General features: G+C 33.4%; 1 protein-coding gene across 3 annotated transcripts in view; it reads right to left on the bottom strand.

Annotated features, from left to right (window-relative positions):
• Window positions 1-16,715, bottom strand: part of VPS13A (vacuolar protein sorting 13 homolog A) — a 130,286-nt gene that overhangs the window by 62,786 nt on the left and 50,785 nt on the right. For all 3 annotated transcript variants that reach the window (XM_087957833.1, XM_087957835.1, XM_087957836.1), the window contains exons 27-37: window positions 15,368-15,447; window positions 14,785-14,844; window positions 14,548-14,698; window positions 13,838-13,954; window positions 13,657-13,760; window positions 12,946-13,113; window positions 10,496-10,803; window positions 8,710-8,857; window positions 7,335-7,482; window positions 6,566-6,693; window positions 4,767-4,936 (exon numbers count right to left, since the gene is read on the bottom strand). In XM_087957833.1, the coding sequence (XP_087813959.1) occupies window positions 4,767-4,936; window positions 6,566-6,693; window positions 7,335-7,482; window positions 8,710-8,857; window positions 10,496-10,803; window positions 12,946-13,113; window positions 13,657-13,760; window positions 13,838-13,954; window positions 14,548-14,698; window positions 14,785-14,844; window positions 15,368-15,447 (1,582 nt within the window). The remainder of the gene's footprint in view (window positions 1-4,766; window positions 4,937-6,565; window positions 6,694-7,334; window positions 7,483-8,709; window positions 8,858-10,495; window positions 10,804-12,945; window positions 13,114-13,656; window positions 13,761-13,837; window positions 13,955-14,547; window positions 14,699-14,784; window positions 14,845-15,367; window positions 15,448-16,715) is intronic.

The following is a 16,715-nucleotide window of genomic DNA, read 5'->3' as shown; positions in this document are numbered from 1 at the left end:
TTGCCGCGCTAGCCGCTTTTGGGGCTCCGATCCGAAAGGGTGCGGAGCAAGGCTGCCCTGCAGGGGCAGCTGAAGGTAGGGGGGATCCGGAAAAGGGTTTGGGGGTGTTGCAGACCCCCTCCCTGGCCGGCAGAACCTCCTTTTACCAAGATGGCGTAGCGGCGGTCCGTAATGGCCGCCACAAAGAAGCCGGCAGCTGGGCAAGTATGCGCAGGAGGAAGAGAAGAAAGTTTTTAAAAGTGAAAGTCTTCTTGGTCGATCCAGGACTCTGAGATATATTTAATTTAATTCCTGGAAGTGATGGCTTTTTGGATGATTCTTTCCACAAGAGAAAGTAAGCGGCAATTCTGAGGTGCTGAAAGGAAAGTTTACTCTCCCTCCCGACGGAATTAACAAACGGATATTGAGAAACCTGTTTTTTTTTCAGGTAAAACTAACTTTATGGGATAAGTCGGAAGGGAGAGGACAAAAAATATATTTATCTGGTTGGATTTTGTTGGAGGAGATGCCTTAAGGATTTGGAGACAGAAATAAAACTTTAATAAGGCTTCAAAACACAGATTTGGATTTTCTTTTTTCCTTTGTCTGATACTACCCCTGGAAGAGAAAGAGGAAATTTTGGCTTGGCTTGATTGATTGAGGATTGTGGACTTTGGGATTGTCTTACTTTTCTTTTGGAATATTTTGGTTGGAGTAAGAAGAAAGAGGGAAAAAAGAAAAGAAAAGATTTATAATGGCTTTCTCCTTTGAGGAACTGAGGGATGAATATGAGCAAACAAAAGCAGCCTGTAAAGATGGTATGGAAAAAGCTTTTCTATTTTTAGAAATGGCGCTGGTTAACTATGAACAGACAATGCGACAGATGGAACAACAACAAGAAGAAGACGAAGACACCATCTTTAATGAATCCCAAAACTTATCTAAGAAAGAAGGAAGGAAGAAAGCGAGGAAAATGAAGGACTTAAGATCTAAAAAAACATTTAAGAAAGAGAAAAATATGATGCAAAATAAATACAATGATAGCAAACAAGAGAAAAAGGGAATACAACAGAGAAGGGATGCCAGCAAGACAGAGGTTAGAAGAAGGGGGGGTAGGAAGATCTGGTGGGGGAAGAAAGAAAGGGGAAAGGCGGAGAAAAGCCACAAAGTTTTAAAATTGGATGGGAAAAGAGGAATCTTTTTTAGGGATAAAGGGTAAAGTATAAATTTTCTTAAAAAAGATTTTGCAAGGTACATAAGACGGTATTGTAATATTTGTATTAGAAATAGAAAATTAGAATGGCTTAAGAGTTAATAAGAAATTAAAATGTTGAAATGTTTAATAATGATTGATTTTTAAAATGTAATAAAATATTGAAGGGAAAGGCAATGAGAATGCTATAAGATTTATTATTTAGATTTATTATTTAACTACGTATTTAGGAGGATACTATGTATTTAAACATTTTCGATTTATTACTCTGTTTTTATTGTTATTAAAAGTAAAATTAATAGATAGAATGTACCAAGCAGAATCAGATTGGGTATTAGGTGTCATTTTAAATGTTAATCTAATATTTAGGGAGAGGATAGAAAGGCATCATACTCTGATTAGAGATTTCAGGAGAAATTCTTTTTTTTCATTATAAGGAATGAGATAGAGGGATAATAAAGGATGGGCAAAAGATACAAATATAATGATTTAAATTAAGATGGATTGAATAAGACAGAATTATGAAGAGTGAAATGTGTGGAGAAGTATATATAGAAGATACAGAATGGTAAACAAAATAGGTAATGATCTGTAAGATGAGCATGAATATAATTAAAGCCCATATAAAGAGAGGTACCGGGGGCCAAGTTACTTTACTAAAAGATTTCTTATATGTTTGTTTGTGTCTGTTTATGTTTTTGAGAAGTATTGGTGAAACCTTCTAGAAACACAGAAAGAGAATGACGATAATCAAGTCAGAAAGAAATAGAGGACAAGAGATGTTTTTATGCTCATATAGAAATGGTTTAAAATAGAATTGTATTGTATAAGATAAGGTTTTATCTGACTTGTAAAATTTATAATGGAAAAAGGTTCAAATATGTAATGGTTGATGATGATTTGTTTGTTTCTGAAATTAATAAAACTTGTTAAAAAAAAAAAAGAAGAAGATATAGAATGGTAAATAAGATAGGTAATGGTATACAAGATGAGCACGAATTTAATTGAAGTCCATACAAAGAGAGGTAATCTGGGGCCAAACTACTTTCTTAAAAGAAGTTTTATATTTTTGTGTTTTGTGTGTCTATGTTTTCTTTGAGAATTAATAAAACCTCGGAGGAATGTTGGATGAGAATAATGTTAAACAAGACAGAGAGGAATGAAGATGATGATTATAAACTGGATAAATATAGAAAATTAATAACAATTAATGAAATTGAATACGAAAAGAGAAATAATGAGAAATTTGTTAAGAGATATCTATATGGTTATATTGAAATGGTGAAAAATAAAATTATGTTGTATAAAATAATATTTTATTTGACTTGTAAAATTAATAATGGAGAGGTTTTATGTATTTAATGGTTAACGATGGTTTGTTTGTCTTTAAAATCAATAAAATTTGTTTCAAAAAAAAAAATTATACACACATATATACCGTGTTTCTCATATAAGGCCAACAAAAGTACTTCCTAACGGCAAGCCCCCCCCCCCCACCATTCCCCACCATTTCGCATGTTTTAATATAAGCCTTAATTTGGGGGGAGGGGCTTAATTTCATTTCATGCCTATAAAACATGATGGGACTTCCTATTGGGGGAGGCCATATTGTTGGAGAAACAGGATATGTATGTATGTATGTATGTATGTATGTATGTATGTATGTATGTATGTATGTTGTGACTGGGAGGTTTGAGCCTGCTGTGCGCTTTGAGTCTGATGTGTCAGAAGACACAGGTTCGAGTGATGAGGAGGGTTTGGCATTGGAATTTGAACCTGCTTTTATGGGAGATGCAGACGTGAGCCAGGAGGATGAGGAAGTGTCGGAATCAACTTCCTCTCCAGAACCTTCCACATCAATTATGCCTCAGGTGTCAGTAGCTGATCCACAGAACGTGCCAGAGTCTTTAAGTGATGATCAAACTGACGAATGTTGGGTTGATGCAAGGACTAGACGTAGGCTGACGTCAAGCACAATTTGAAAAGAAACGTCAAATCAGAGACTAATTAGAGAGACTGACATGCCCCTTCAGGGAATATAAGGAGGCGTGTTAGCTAGAGATCCTTGTTCGGGTCAAACTTCGTTAATTACGTTTCAGCTTGGGAGAAGCCTTCTGTTTGCCTTTCGGCTCTGATTTATCGTGTGACTTCTTATCTGGGTTTGAAGACAGTTTCTGGGAAAGCTGCCAACAACAACTACAGAGGAAAGTTAACTCTGTTTCCTGATTTTGTCTGTTCGTGTTTATTCCTTTGGGACATTTGGACTCTCACCTTGTGGGTACAGGTGAGACAGAACATATATATATATATTGGCCAAACCTAAAGAGTACCTATGGAAGGATGAATATATTAAGTATATATATCAGGAGAATTTCTATCACTTTTATGAACCTTTTAAAAACTTTTGACATGTCCACAACCTTCATCTTTCAGGTATAGTTCTATATTAAACCAATTTTTTAAAAATTCTTTTGGATTATATTATTTGGTTATTTCTGTCTGCTGATTGCCTTGAATTTCACAGGTATGGAAATGCAGAATATAACTTGAAACAATTATATATGCACACATACTAAACATTTTTTTAACAGACCACATTAAGGTGCAGTCCAGAAGGCAAGTGAGAAATAGTGGGGGAGGGGGGGGGACAAAGATGGCAGATAAGAAAAAAGAAAGAAACATAGCTAAATCTACTTTATATTGATACCATACACTATACTTCTCCGTAGTCTTTCTATCCTTGCAAAACTTTGTCATTTATAAATATAAATTCAAATATTGTCCAAATCTGTTTTCATGATTCTCATCAACTTTATCTGAACACCACTGATTATGTAATCACTGCATTTGTGAGACGGGTGGCATAGTAAGTTAGTAAATATGATTTCCAAATTTTGAAACTAAAAATATGATTGAATAATTACTTTTTGTATGTACTAAACCACACATATATCCAAATTGTCCTAAATTGATTTAGGTGGCAGAGGTCCTCTACATATTTAATGGTATTAATCCCCATTATTCAGTCTAAAGTGCCACTCAGCATAAGTAGTAAGAAATAATTTTTGCCAGTTCATTTATCATAATAGACCCACAATACTGCTCTAAATTGGAAGACCTTCTCAAACAATATTTAAAGTAACATAGTAAGGTTAGATAGAATGAAAAAATCAGCAAGTATCTGTCCCACTTCCTTCATCAGGAAACTCCACTGGATTTCATCACTTTCCATGAATGCATGTACTCATATTCCAAGAATCTACATTCTTGATCCAATATCATTAAGCTAGTTAGAACTTCAAATGCAATTATATTAATGTATAATTTTATACTGTTTCACATAACTATGTATTTGGTCTTAATAATTAAATTCGAATGTTTAGCCTTTTGAAAAGTGAGGAAGAAATGGAACCAAACAAAAGCTCTCAACAAGCTGTCCCAAGTATTAGCAGCAGTGAAAACTACACATCTCTTTTATATACAGTAAAAATCATTTGCATGCATTACTATCAACACAAATATTCAATATAAGTTAACAATTTTAAGTTTTATTCTTTTGGGGAAAAATGAGCACCTTGGTGTAGCCTTCTGTACAGTTTCTCGTTTATCATCTAAGGTGCAATCTGTTAACTTAACTGAAGCATTCAGTGACCCATCTGATAACATCTTGACAGCAGCAGCTATTAACAATAATTTAAATTCTGCAAGTTTCAGACTATTATCTCGTTCATCCTTAACTTGAGGCTGTTTTGAAAAGAAAACAAATAATTTAATACAGTACATTGCCTAATACAGTAAGCAAACAATCCACACAAGAAATGTACAAATGTCCTTCCTTCCTTCCTTCCTTCATTTCTAGCGAGTACCTGGATTGGTCATTGTACTTTTCTTCAAAGGTTCTCTGGAAGTGGTTTGCCACTGCCTCCTTCCTAGGACTGAGAGGGGGACTGACGCAAACTCACCCAGGCAGGTCTACAACTTACAGTTTCCAAATTTCCAACTGGGTGTCTTAACCACTGCACCAAACTGGTTTTTCAATTTCTTACTAAAGGTGGACTGGGTCGGGAAGGATGTGTGGGATTGTCCAAGTGGTGCCATGCAAGGAAGTGATACAGATCATGAAGAGCATATGGTAAATGTACAAGAGGTGGTATGTAGGTCCAAGAAGAAAAGCAGGAAGGATGGCATGGGTCAGGGAAAGTGCAGTAGAGGACAGCACAGGTCAGGGAGCACAAGGAGGAGTGGTATGGGCCAAGAAGAATACAAAGGAATTCCTTCCTCTGTTTCTTTCTCCTTCCCTTTCCAACAGGTACCCAAGTGGCTGCTGCTAGATGGGGAAGGGCATGAGGACTGGTAACCTCTCATGGACTATTGAAAAGGAAGATCACATGACCGCAGCAGCACCATAGCAGCAGCTAGTAGCTCTAAAACAGCCAAACTTCCCAAATTCCATTCCCAGATTTTGGGTGCATTCTGTAAGTTAGTCCATTTGAGATACATTGATTCAAAATTTGTTGCTTTTATGATGCACCGTTTCACTCTGTTAAGGATCATGAAGAGAGATTTAGTAGTATACAGATGGCATCTTAAGGATAACAAAGAGGGGAAACTGTACATTATTCAAGATTTTAGTATGTGCTTATGTATTTCTGTGTACTGTGTATTTCCATCTATTCTTCTTTTGTAATGGAGTGTTGTCTTAAATTCAGGTTGTCTTTCTGTCAGCTAAATAAGAGACTGCCTAAAATAGATCTGAACAAACATACAGTCTGTTGTCCTGCATAGGTAATATTGATGTGAATTAGATAACAAGCACATCAAAAATATGGATTATGTCCAAATAATTTAGTTTTTTTAAATGAATAACAAAGAGGGGAAACTGTACATTATTCAAGATTTTAGTATGTGCTTATGTATTTCTGTGTACTGTGTATTTCCATCTATTCTTCTTTTGTAATGGAGTGTTGTCTTAAATTCAGGTTGTCTTTCTGTCAGCTAAATAAGAGACTGCCTAAAATAGATCTGAACAAACATACAGTCTGTTGTCCTGCATAGGTAATATTGATGTGAATTAGATAACAAGCACATCAAAAATATGGATTATGTCCAAATAATTTAGTTTTTTTTAATGAAACAGAACAGTTTTTCTCACATAAGTTTATCCTTTTACTGTAAAAAAGGTACTCATACATAAGACCAAAAGAATAATATCCAGCAATTATTACTATAGGGTTTTTTTTTATTTCCTTACTTGCTTTGAATGGATAAATGCTTGCTCCATTGTCTAAGTATCCACAAAATAAGTTTATGCAATTATAGTAAGCCAGTTGAAAAATTACAATGATTTAATTTCAAAGAATATATTTTCCTTACCTGCTTGGACTGTGGGCTGTACAAAACTAGAGTCAGGGAATCAAACTGGAAGTCTAGTTTTAATGCTGTTTTTACTTTAACTGAGGAGTGCATTTCTACCACAGCTGATGTCACCACTGTTGTTCCAGCTTTAAACATTAGAGACATACATGTTAAGCATATATTGTATTAAGTACTATTACTATGAAAAGCTTTCATAAGAAAAATGGCTTGCAGTATCCAAAGTTGTAAAACTGTGCATCTTAAAATATTCAAATATTCAGGGATAGTCTGATTGCATGCAAGGAAAATGGGAAGAAGTGTGGTAACTGCATTATCCTTTCACCACTCACCACATATAAAGGATGACCATCTATATAGCTGAACTTCTACTATCTATGCAGGCTTCCCAGACGATTGAGGCCAATTGAAAAATCAAGGTCTGTAATCACCTGGAAACCCTCCACAGATAGAAAAGGATCTCTACAACAGATAGTTTATCTTTATATATAGAAGGCATAACAAGGTGTTTGGTGCTAACAGTCATTTCTGCTCACAGTAAATATGAGCGGAGTATTTTGAGTAAACCCTGAAGAGATTTTTAATCAGGTCTCACTAAATAAATCTACTTCTAAGCATATATACATGCTCTAATTATACAACTATACATCTCTCATACAATCACTTCAACCAATGTGAAATATTATTTAATTAATTGATTAAAGAGCAAAAACAATTATATTTTTAATAGCAAAAAAAGAAAGAATTAGCTTAACTGAAAATAAAATACCTCCAGAATGCTGGGAGACACTTGCAGCTCCACTATGAATGCTTAACACATCTTTTTTTTCTTGTGCAGATGGAGGCTCAAAACTATCTCCTAAATTTTCATTCAAAGTCCTCAACATTGTAGTTATATCCCCTTCACTGAGAATCAGCTTTAGGGAAAAAAGCAGGTAATACAAAACATTATTTTTGCTTGAGGATGTTTGAAATTATTACTACTTAGAAAAATCCTAATTTGTTTTTAAAATGTATTTACCCTTTCAATGTCAATCATTAATTTACAGAAATACTTCAAATATGACTTTGCTGTAAAAGTTGTCCTATGAATGTTTCTGTGCAGTAAAAAAATGATTTCTCCTTTCCTTTTGCCACAGTCATTTCTTTGATTAGCACAGTATCTTTGCTAATATAAACAACTATTTTGTTAACAATTGCCACTTATTGTACTTTCTGCATTTCATTTTTCTGTCCTCACTATTTACTCTTTAATCTTTAAAGTGTTTGTCGTTAGAATATATATGGAATGTGTCTATAGGTGCACGTATATACTATCACAGATTAGGAGAGTTCTAAATCCAGCTCATAATTGGATTGGACTTTAGAATAATACCTTATGCCATGGTTCGTGTGTGACCTTTTATTTACTGGTTTATTTACCACTTTTATATGCCAAACACTCTCAAATGGCTGAGAGGCAGCTTACAGATACACACGATATAAACATTTAAGCTTATAAAACATTTAAACTGAGTTCATTTTTGTTGTTTCTATTTTTTGCTTTGCTTTTTATCTTTTGTACGATGTTTGAGTTTATAAAATATGTGTAATATTTTATATATTATTTGGTTTTATAACCACAATCCAGGGATTAGTTTTAAGATGGGAAGTCATATAAGTCTTATAAATAAACAAATAAATACAGGCCTTGGCAAAAATAGATTTTAAGACTCAGACTAAATCCTTAAAAAAAAAAAGTCTGCTCAAACTCAACCTGGATACAACACACAATCTTATCTCTAAGGTGCTTTTTCAAAGATGCTTCTTGGTTGAGAAACAAAACGTCTTCAAGGAAAAACAAAACAAAGTCCAGTTGCCTTTTGAAAAAGCATCTTTGAGACAACCATGATGTGGATGACTGAGAATCTCCATAAACAGCACAAAACCTTATTTCCTATTTTTTTTCTTGCCTTTATATATTGTTAAGTTGCAAAATATAGCTATGAACAAAGTATGACATAACATAGATAAAACATTTATATTCTATTTGACATTAATCATGCTAAAAGCTACTGGTATGTTTTTAAAGTATACTTTAGGAATATCTGTGTTCAAATTGTGCATGGGATCGATTTCTGAAAACATCTAAATAAAGAACTTACATTAATTGGCTTGAGACGCCCAAATATATTAATGTCAGGAATTTCATGATACCAAAGAGCAGCTAAATTGCGTTCAACTTTAACTTCAAGATTTAATGGCTGTAGTAGTTGTAATTCATTTTGTAATAATCCATTCATAATATTTGATCTAAAAATAAAAATGGAAAATATCCAAAGTGATGCATTAAATAAAATTAGGAACAGGAAATCTATTTAAATTAACTATGATTTCCTGTAGAATGAATACATTCTGAAAGATGCAATCCTATTAGAATGCAAAGTATTATTACAGATTTTACCAAACCATACGTTCCTTCAAAATATACAGAATTGGCTTTGTACATGTTAGAGGTCACAAGGATTTTATACACCTTTTATTTGAAAAGATGTTTGATTCCCTCTCTGGAAAAACAGATAAATAAATTCTGAGATTTTACCTTGATATCTAGAATAACTTTGTATTTAACAAGCAAATCTTACAAAGAATTTAAGCTTATTTGGAAATAATCTTTATACTAGAATCTAATATCAGGATTATGCCAAAATTAAAATTTGGTTTTGAGAGTTCATATATCAACTAGTGCTATAACTTATAGCAATGGTGGAATGCATCATTTACAATTTATAATAAACTTTTAATGATTTGAACAGTATTAACTATTTTTAGCCTAAAGCTCAGGAGAGAGATTTATTAAAAAATAGAAAATGTTCATAATGGAGCAAGTTTTTAGTATTGACATTTATTAGCGTTAAATGTTTTTCTCTGTCCATATTTTGTACTTGTTTTTTAACTACTTATATTTTTTTAAATATATACTGAAGATCAGCAGTTATAAAAAGAACAAAAACGTGTCATTTTGGCATTAAGTAAAAAAAAAAATACTGCTGGGAATTACAGGAAATAGCTAGAAAGAGGCCCAGGCTCTCCACTTGGTTTTAAGGTTCTTTTGGTTTTGCATTCTTTTCCCGCAACTGAAGTATCTTGGGTCTTTTTGCCATAAAGAAAGGAAAATTACATAAAGAGAAGTCTGGACTAGAAAAAGAGACTCTTTTTCCTCTTCCCCAAATTCCCCCAATTATTTGCCCTTCAAATCTACTGCAAATTGCTTAACATTTTTTTCTATTTTTCTGTGCCCCTTGTACCTAGGGATATAGCAGAAAATGATAAGAAATTTGGAACTTTCTGGATGGTGAAAGTTTAGTATCCAAATTACTATTGCCTTATAATTGTACATATAACTAATGAATTAATTTAATTCTTCAGCATACTTTGGAAAAACTCAATTTAGATTGCAAAAATGATTTTGAATCAACTGCTGTATACTAAAGAGTCATTATATTCTTCTTGCTTTATTTCAGTACTTGGAACTCATTGAGAAGTATGAATTTTTCAGACATAAGGGTTCCTAAAGCAAAAATATTACTCTACTGTCAGCAGAAATCTATACTGACTTACAGTATAGATTTCTGTTCTATTTGTCAACGTTTAAATTGAGGAGGTAAGTTGTCAAGAAAAAGGACTTTCAAACAAAATACTCAAGGTTTTTGGAGCTATTTTAATTAATTTGAATTATAAAATAATTTTGAAAAGGAAAAGAAAAAAAGAATGACTAGGAAAGTCTGGATTTGATATAAGTATAGAATTAGTTTTTTTCAAAATCACTTTTTGGTGGTTATATAGTATAAAGCTGAGGTTGTTAACTTAGCACACCACATCATACTATTCTAATTGAATTGCTTATTTTGAAATTACATTTAGAAAAATTATGAAATCATTTTAACTTACCTGTATAATTTTAGTTCACTCAGCTTCACACAAATACTGTCAAGAACTGGTGGGACACTGTAACGAAGCTTTGTTTTCACAAGCATAAACTCATTTTTTATTGTGATCATACCCAAATCAGCAACTAAAACATCAGTAGATACTGCTGACTGTGGTATTATGACAACAGGTGCTTTAATGTTAATGTCCAGTGCCATTCGGGAACTCTGCTTAGATAATTCCTTTACACCTGTGGCTGCTTTTTCAGCAGCTTGAACAGTGGCTTCAGTAATTGCTTCCTTTGCCATCTGAAAATTGTTTACAAAAGCCTAGAATTTAAATTAAAAAAGTTCAGCAATAAATAAGTAAAATGGGCATATTTAATCTGCTAGTGTTAACCCATATGCATTCCAAATTATCATATCAGTTATCATCTTCACCTCACATTTAAGTAACTTCAGGAACAATGTTACGTTAAGGAAAACATAGATTTGAAGGAAGTAGGAATATACAGTCCAATCAGTCCAAACATTTTTGGACCATATTTTGCAAGTACCAGTTCCTCAATGGTTCCCACAGAAAGTATCTTAAGCACAGAAACCTGTAATTATGCTGTTCTCTAAAATGAGATGTTAAATGGTGGAAAAATGAATAAAACTTGTTTTTTTAAAAAAGAAAGTATCTTAAGCCCGAGCAGAAGTCCAGGAAGCTGCACACCAGTTTTATCTGGTGAAGTATCACCTTTGATTGGGTAGTACCATCAAAGGTGATACCTCACCAGAACCAGGAGGACCAAAAATCCTAAGCCACTCCATCTTACTTTGGCTGAGTCAGAGCTGGTTCTGCCCTATCCAGATCCTCACAACTTCCAGGCAATGGGTCAAGAGCTGAACAGTGTCATGTGCCAGGCCAAAGCTGGAGATACATAGCTGATTATCTGATGATACTGCACCCTATGCTGCTGGAAGATCTTCTCCAGTTGTCTCATGTAGATTTAAAGAGGAAAATGAGGCCCGAGCCCTGAAACACACCACAATGTAGAGGACTTCTCCTCCTCCCCACAACCCTAACTTGAACCAATCACAGAAGGAAGAGGAGAATCACTGCAAGATAATACCACCCATTCCCAACAGCCAAAACCAATCCAGATTATACCATGGTCAATGATATCAAGTACATATGAGAGATACAGGAGTGCTTGAATAGATGCTCCACCCACATCCTGAGTTCTCAGAAGTCATTCATAAGCACAAGTAATATTGTCTCAGTGCATAATCCAGTCTTGACCCTGACTGAAAAGGTCAAGATAAACTGTTGTACCCAGGAGCCACTGAAGTTGAGTGCCTACCACTCTCTCAACAACCTTTCATCAAGAGATCCAGTCTTGCACCAGGCAAGAAACCAGGAGGCACCGATTTCTAATCCTGCTCTAGGTATGAAAGCTGGCTGGGTGACTTTGAGCTAATCACTGTGTCTCAGCCCAAACTACCTCGTAGGGTTGTAATTGTGAGGGAAATAGGAGGAGGGGGGAGTATTAAGTATGTTCGCTGCCTTGAGTTATTTATGTAAAAAAAATAAAGGTGGGTTAAAAAGATCTAAAAAAAGGATGGAGACTGGATGAAAGATGTCCAACAAACAATGGCCTCTTGAGAGGGGGGCATACTACTGCCTTTTTCAAAACACATGACACCATACCATCCTGTAATGAGACATTACTCACTATTTAGCCAAGCACATGCCACCTCCTAGGAGTCCTTAATAGACATGGTTTCTTGGACAGTAACTTTATTTAGAGGATGATTACACTTCTTCCACAACTAACTATTCTGCAATTATATTGAGTATTCTATTTCGAAGTTGCACATATCAAAGAGGGAAATATTGTCTCTCGCTACACTGATCTTAATCTCTGATGTGTACCAGAACCTCAAGTGTAGAACTTAATATGAAAGTAATATATATATATAAGTCTGACTCACAGACGGACACAATACAGAAGCCTGATGATGGCAGATGAGATTCTGCTGAAACGTTGCTACAACTTTAAAAGCACAACTATAATGACGTGGGAAAATACCCGAACAAAGCTGAAGGCCATACATGTAAGTACCCGCGAAAACTTAAGAAAACACACACACACACACACACACACACACACACACACACACACACACACACATATATATAATGCATGTATTGTTTAAATTTCATAATACAAATTATATTTTATATTTTAAACTGCTCTCAGGGATAATGCTTGGCTGAAAAGTTGTTTTAACAATTTTACAGTTAACAATATACACTTTAAGTAATCTCTTCTATCAATACATAGTTCAACTGAACAATAAATAGGGACTGCTAAAACAAGTTCAATAGCTTTTTATAGAGTAGAACAAGCAAAACGAGTTTACTTTAAAATCATCCAAGCTGTGTGTTAGTTTACAAATATCAGAAAAAATGTTTTGACTTACCAAAATTGCAGAAACAAATTTGTTGACAAAAACAATTTGAATACATCCAACAGTTAAATAAATGTTGCTGTCAACAGCATTCATATTTGTAAAGGAAGCACCATCCGTGGCACATGTGTATGTAATCATTTTTAAACTAAAGACTTCTTTTCCAGTTATATACAGAGCCTTGAAATAAAAAAAAAAATCAGTATAAATAGTATAAATTTTAAAGAATTATGTGTTTATCAAAAATGCCATGAGAAAATCCCATGGTTCCCCTTCTATTCATGTAATCCTTCATGTTCATGAAATGGGCTTTGATCCATTGAATTAATGGAAAGTTTTAGGAAGAAAATGTATCATCTTCAACCTATACAGCACATATTAAAAGCAGGAAAGGGGAGGATTTTTTAAAAAAATATCTGTGTTATGAGGTAATGTACAATATAGGGACCAATCCAATATGTGCACTGTAGCAGTAACTAGATATAGAATGCAAACAATAAAGTTAAACTGAGAGGAGTAATTTGTCTGTAGTCTTTGTTATAAAGTACATTCAATTCGACTTTCTTCTCTGAAAAATTAAATAATTTAAAGCATCTTCTACTAAACCAGGGGCAGATCAGTATTTCAAACTCAAAATGCACTGTTTTCTATAGAAGGCTTAAAGCTTAAAACAAACTGATCTTTGAGTTAGTAAATATCAACACATTAAAAGTACATCTGTACCTTTTTATATAGTGCTGTCACATCACAATCCACAATAATTATATTCCTTAATTTAGCAGATATTTCAGTTGTTTCTTTCTTCATTACCACTTGGCTATCAAGACCTACATATAAAAAAATAATAAATGTAAATAAAGCCTCATTTTCAAAGACTTTTTTCTACAATCTTGTTTATTTTTACCTTCTATGCTAATTTCTGAGATCCAACGTTTCTGTTCTCTTATAAAAATACGCAAACAATTCATGTCTACCAAAAGATGGAGATCACAAACATCCTCATGTTTTGATTTTTTCGAACCTATGGGAAATTAAAAATTACAAATAAATGGAAAGTTGAATTTCCTGAGATTAATATATAGCATTCACACCCAATTCAAAAGAGGAAATCAATAAGAAAATATATCAGGAGAAGGGGGCTGTTGACTCTTCTCATCTGACTATAATTAAAAAAAACACTAATGCAACTAGAACTATAAAGAATTACAGTTTATATGTCGGAAGGCATTTGGTCCATCTGTTCTCACTATAAATGGAGATTTTATTTCAGATAAATACTATAACAAAGCTTTCAACAGATTTTTTTTAAACTGCTTGAAAGGGATAACTTTTCTTAAATAATAAATGTTTTAGCATCAGTCATGGAAAGAATCATTTTTTTTAAATATAATTCTCTCCTTATCTCGTTTCATCAACAAAATCCAAAACTGTTTTCAAATGGACACTTGGAACATAAGAATACCTATTAGTCAGCATTTTAAAAATTATGTTGATTTAGAAATGGGAACTACTAATCTTGAAATAATCTCTTTAATATTCTTTTAAAGAACCCAGAATGTGAAATAAGGCTGAAATACAAGAAGAAATACAAAGTTTGATATGGAAAAGCCTTACTAAATTTCCTAAGAACTTCTTTTTTTTCTTCTTTTTCCTGGACAATTTCTACTGTATTAGCCTCTTGAGTTGGAAGGAGATTATTTAGAAAATTCATTGTACTCAGAAGTGCTTCGGTATGTAAATGAATATCTATAGAAGAAAAAGTCACCTAAAGAACAAATGCATTTTATTAATATGTTTTAAAAGCACCTTCTGAGATATAGCAACCATATAAATAGAAACCATAACTATTACCTTTATCAGCTGCAGAACGTTCTGGTAAGTACTCTTCAGGTCTGGAGCATTAATATCTGCCTATAGTCAAAAACATGACATTTTAAACTTGAAAATATTACAGAACATAGCTGCACCAGAACTCTATAGATAGTAGATCTATAATAAATTCTCAGTATTTGCTTTGGTAATTACCACACTTTTGGAATAGCCTTCTCTAACTATTGACATTGCTATTTATCTATTACCCAATGATAAACCTGTCCTTCATAAATATGCTTAATACAGTAGAACCTTTGGTCAAAAATGCTTCTGACCATGACCAAATACGGTTCCAACCAAAACAATTTTTTTTTCACAGCCAATTTCCCCTTCCGCACCATTTTTTTTGCAAACGCCAAATTTCCAAAATTAGGTTTGGGTCATGACCAAATCAGGTTGCGACCAAAGTTATGGAATGAATTATGGTCATGACCAGAGGTTCTACTGTACTAATTTGAATTCCTTCTATTCATTTTCCAGCACATTTATTCCTGAACAATTAAATAATTTAAATATTTGTCCACACAAATTTTAAGGGGAAAAATTGAATCCTTTCTCTTACCTTGATATATTCAATTGATAGAAGATCTTCCACTGAATTATCCAAAGTTGAAATAATATAAACAGGCTTCTCTTTATTATCTAATTAAAGAAACATTAAAAAAATTAAAATCATAGTGCAAAACAAATGAATTGGAATCAAATACAGAAAGCCCATGAGTTACAACGACCTTGGAAAAAGTCACTTCTGACCTCTTTTGCAATAGTGTGATCACAATCAGGTGCTTGGCAAATAGCTCCTATTTACGATGGTTGCAGTGTCTTGCAATCACATGCTTGCGATATGCAACCTTCCCAGCTGGCTTCTGACAAGCAAAGTCAATTTGGGAAGCTGGATATGCTTAATAACCAATAACCATAGAAAAAATGGTCATAAAATCAAGATTGGTCACAATGATTCATTCTAAGACACTAGAAATTTTGATAGTTAATAATTTAAGATTAATTAATGAGTTAATTATAATAAAAGCAAAATTAATTACATTGAACAAAGAAATTCATGAATCTGTAAAGCATTACTTAGGGTTCTTACCTTATGATCAAAATTGAGACCTGAATATCACTAAGCAATAATATTGTTATGAGTTATGCCTGATTTTATGACCTCTTTTGTCACATTCATTAAGTGAACCATTAAAATTACTAAGCAAGTCTGGCTTTCCCTATTCCCAATTTGCCCCTTGGGAAAGTAACAAATGACCATGGGACCCAGGACAGCTACAGCTATCATAAATAGACATCAGTTGCCAAGGGCCCAATTTTTGTCACACAACTATGGGGATTACTGCAATGGTTGTAAGTGCAAGGATCAGTCGTAAGTTAATTTTTTCCGCGATATCATAACTTTGAATGGTTGTTTAAAAATGGTCATTAACTCAAAGACTACCTGTATTATAGTTTCATGAAAGGAACCTAAAGAGAGTAATATCAACTGAAAATTTATTATGCAATTATTACTATTACTACTATTTTATTTATTTATTAAAATTATATTACCCATCTCACTATCACAGTTACAGTGGCTTATAGCATAATAAAAAGTTAATACAAAGCAATTAAACATTTAAAAAGATTAAATAACCTGAAGTAATAATATTGAAGTTATTATTATTATTCTTTTTGTATGCTTGATTTTGCCTTTGACCATAAAATTAAATAAAGTATTGTTAAAATAAACAGAGCACGTATTGTTTATATCTGTAAACAGACAAAAGCTAGTTTAATTTAATCTTATACAGGCAGTTCAGTGACCATTCAAAGTTATAATGGCATTTAATGGGGCACTTAGATAAGAATAGACTGTTGCTGGAAGTTTTCACTAAATTTTTCTCTCGTTCAACTAAAATAAA

This window comes from Notechis scutatus, chromosome 2, assembly GCF_049901735.1.
Source record: "Notechis scutatus isolate UNSWTSFEM ecotype Mainland chromosome 2, rNotScu1.2, whole genome shotgun sequence".
NCBI lineage: Eukaryota > Metazoa > Chordata > Lepidosauria > Squamata > Elapidae > Notechis > Notechis scutatus.
The sequence above is the reverse complement of the archived record's forward strand: the minus strand, read 5'-3'. Positions and strand labels throughout refer to the sequence as shown.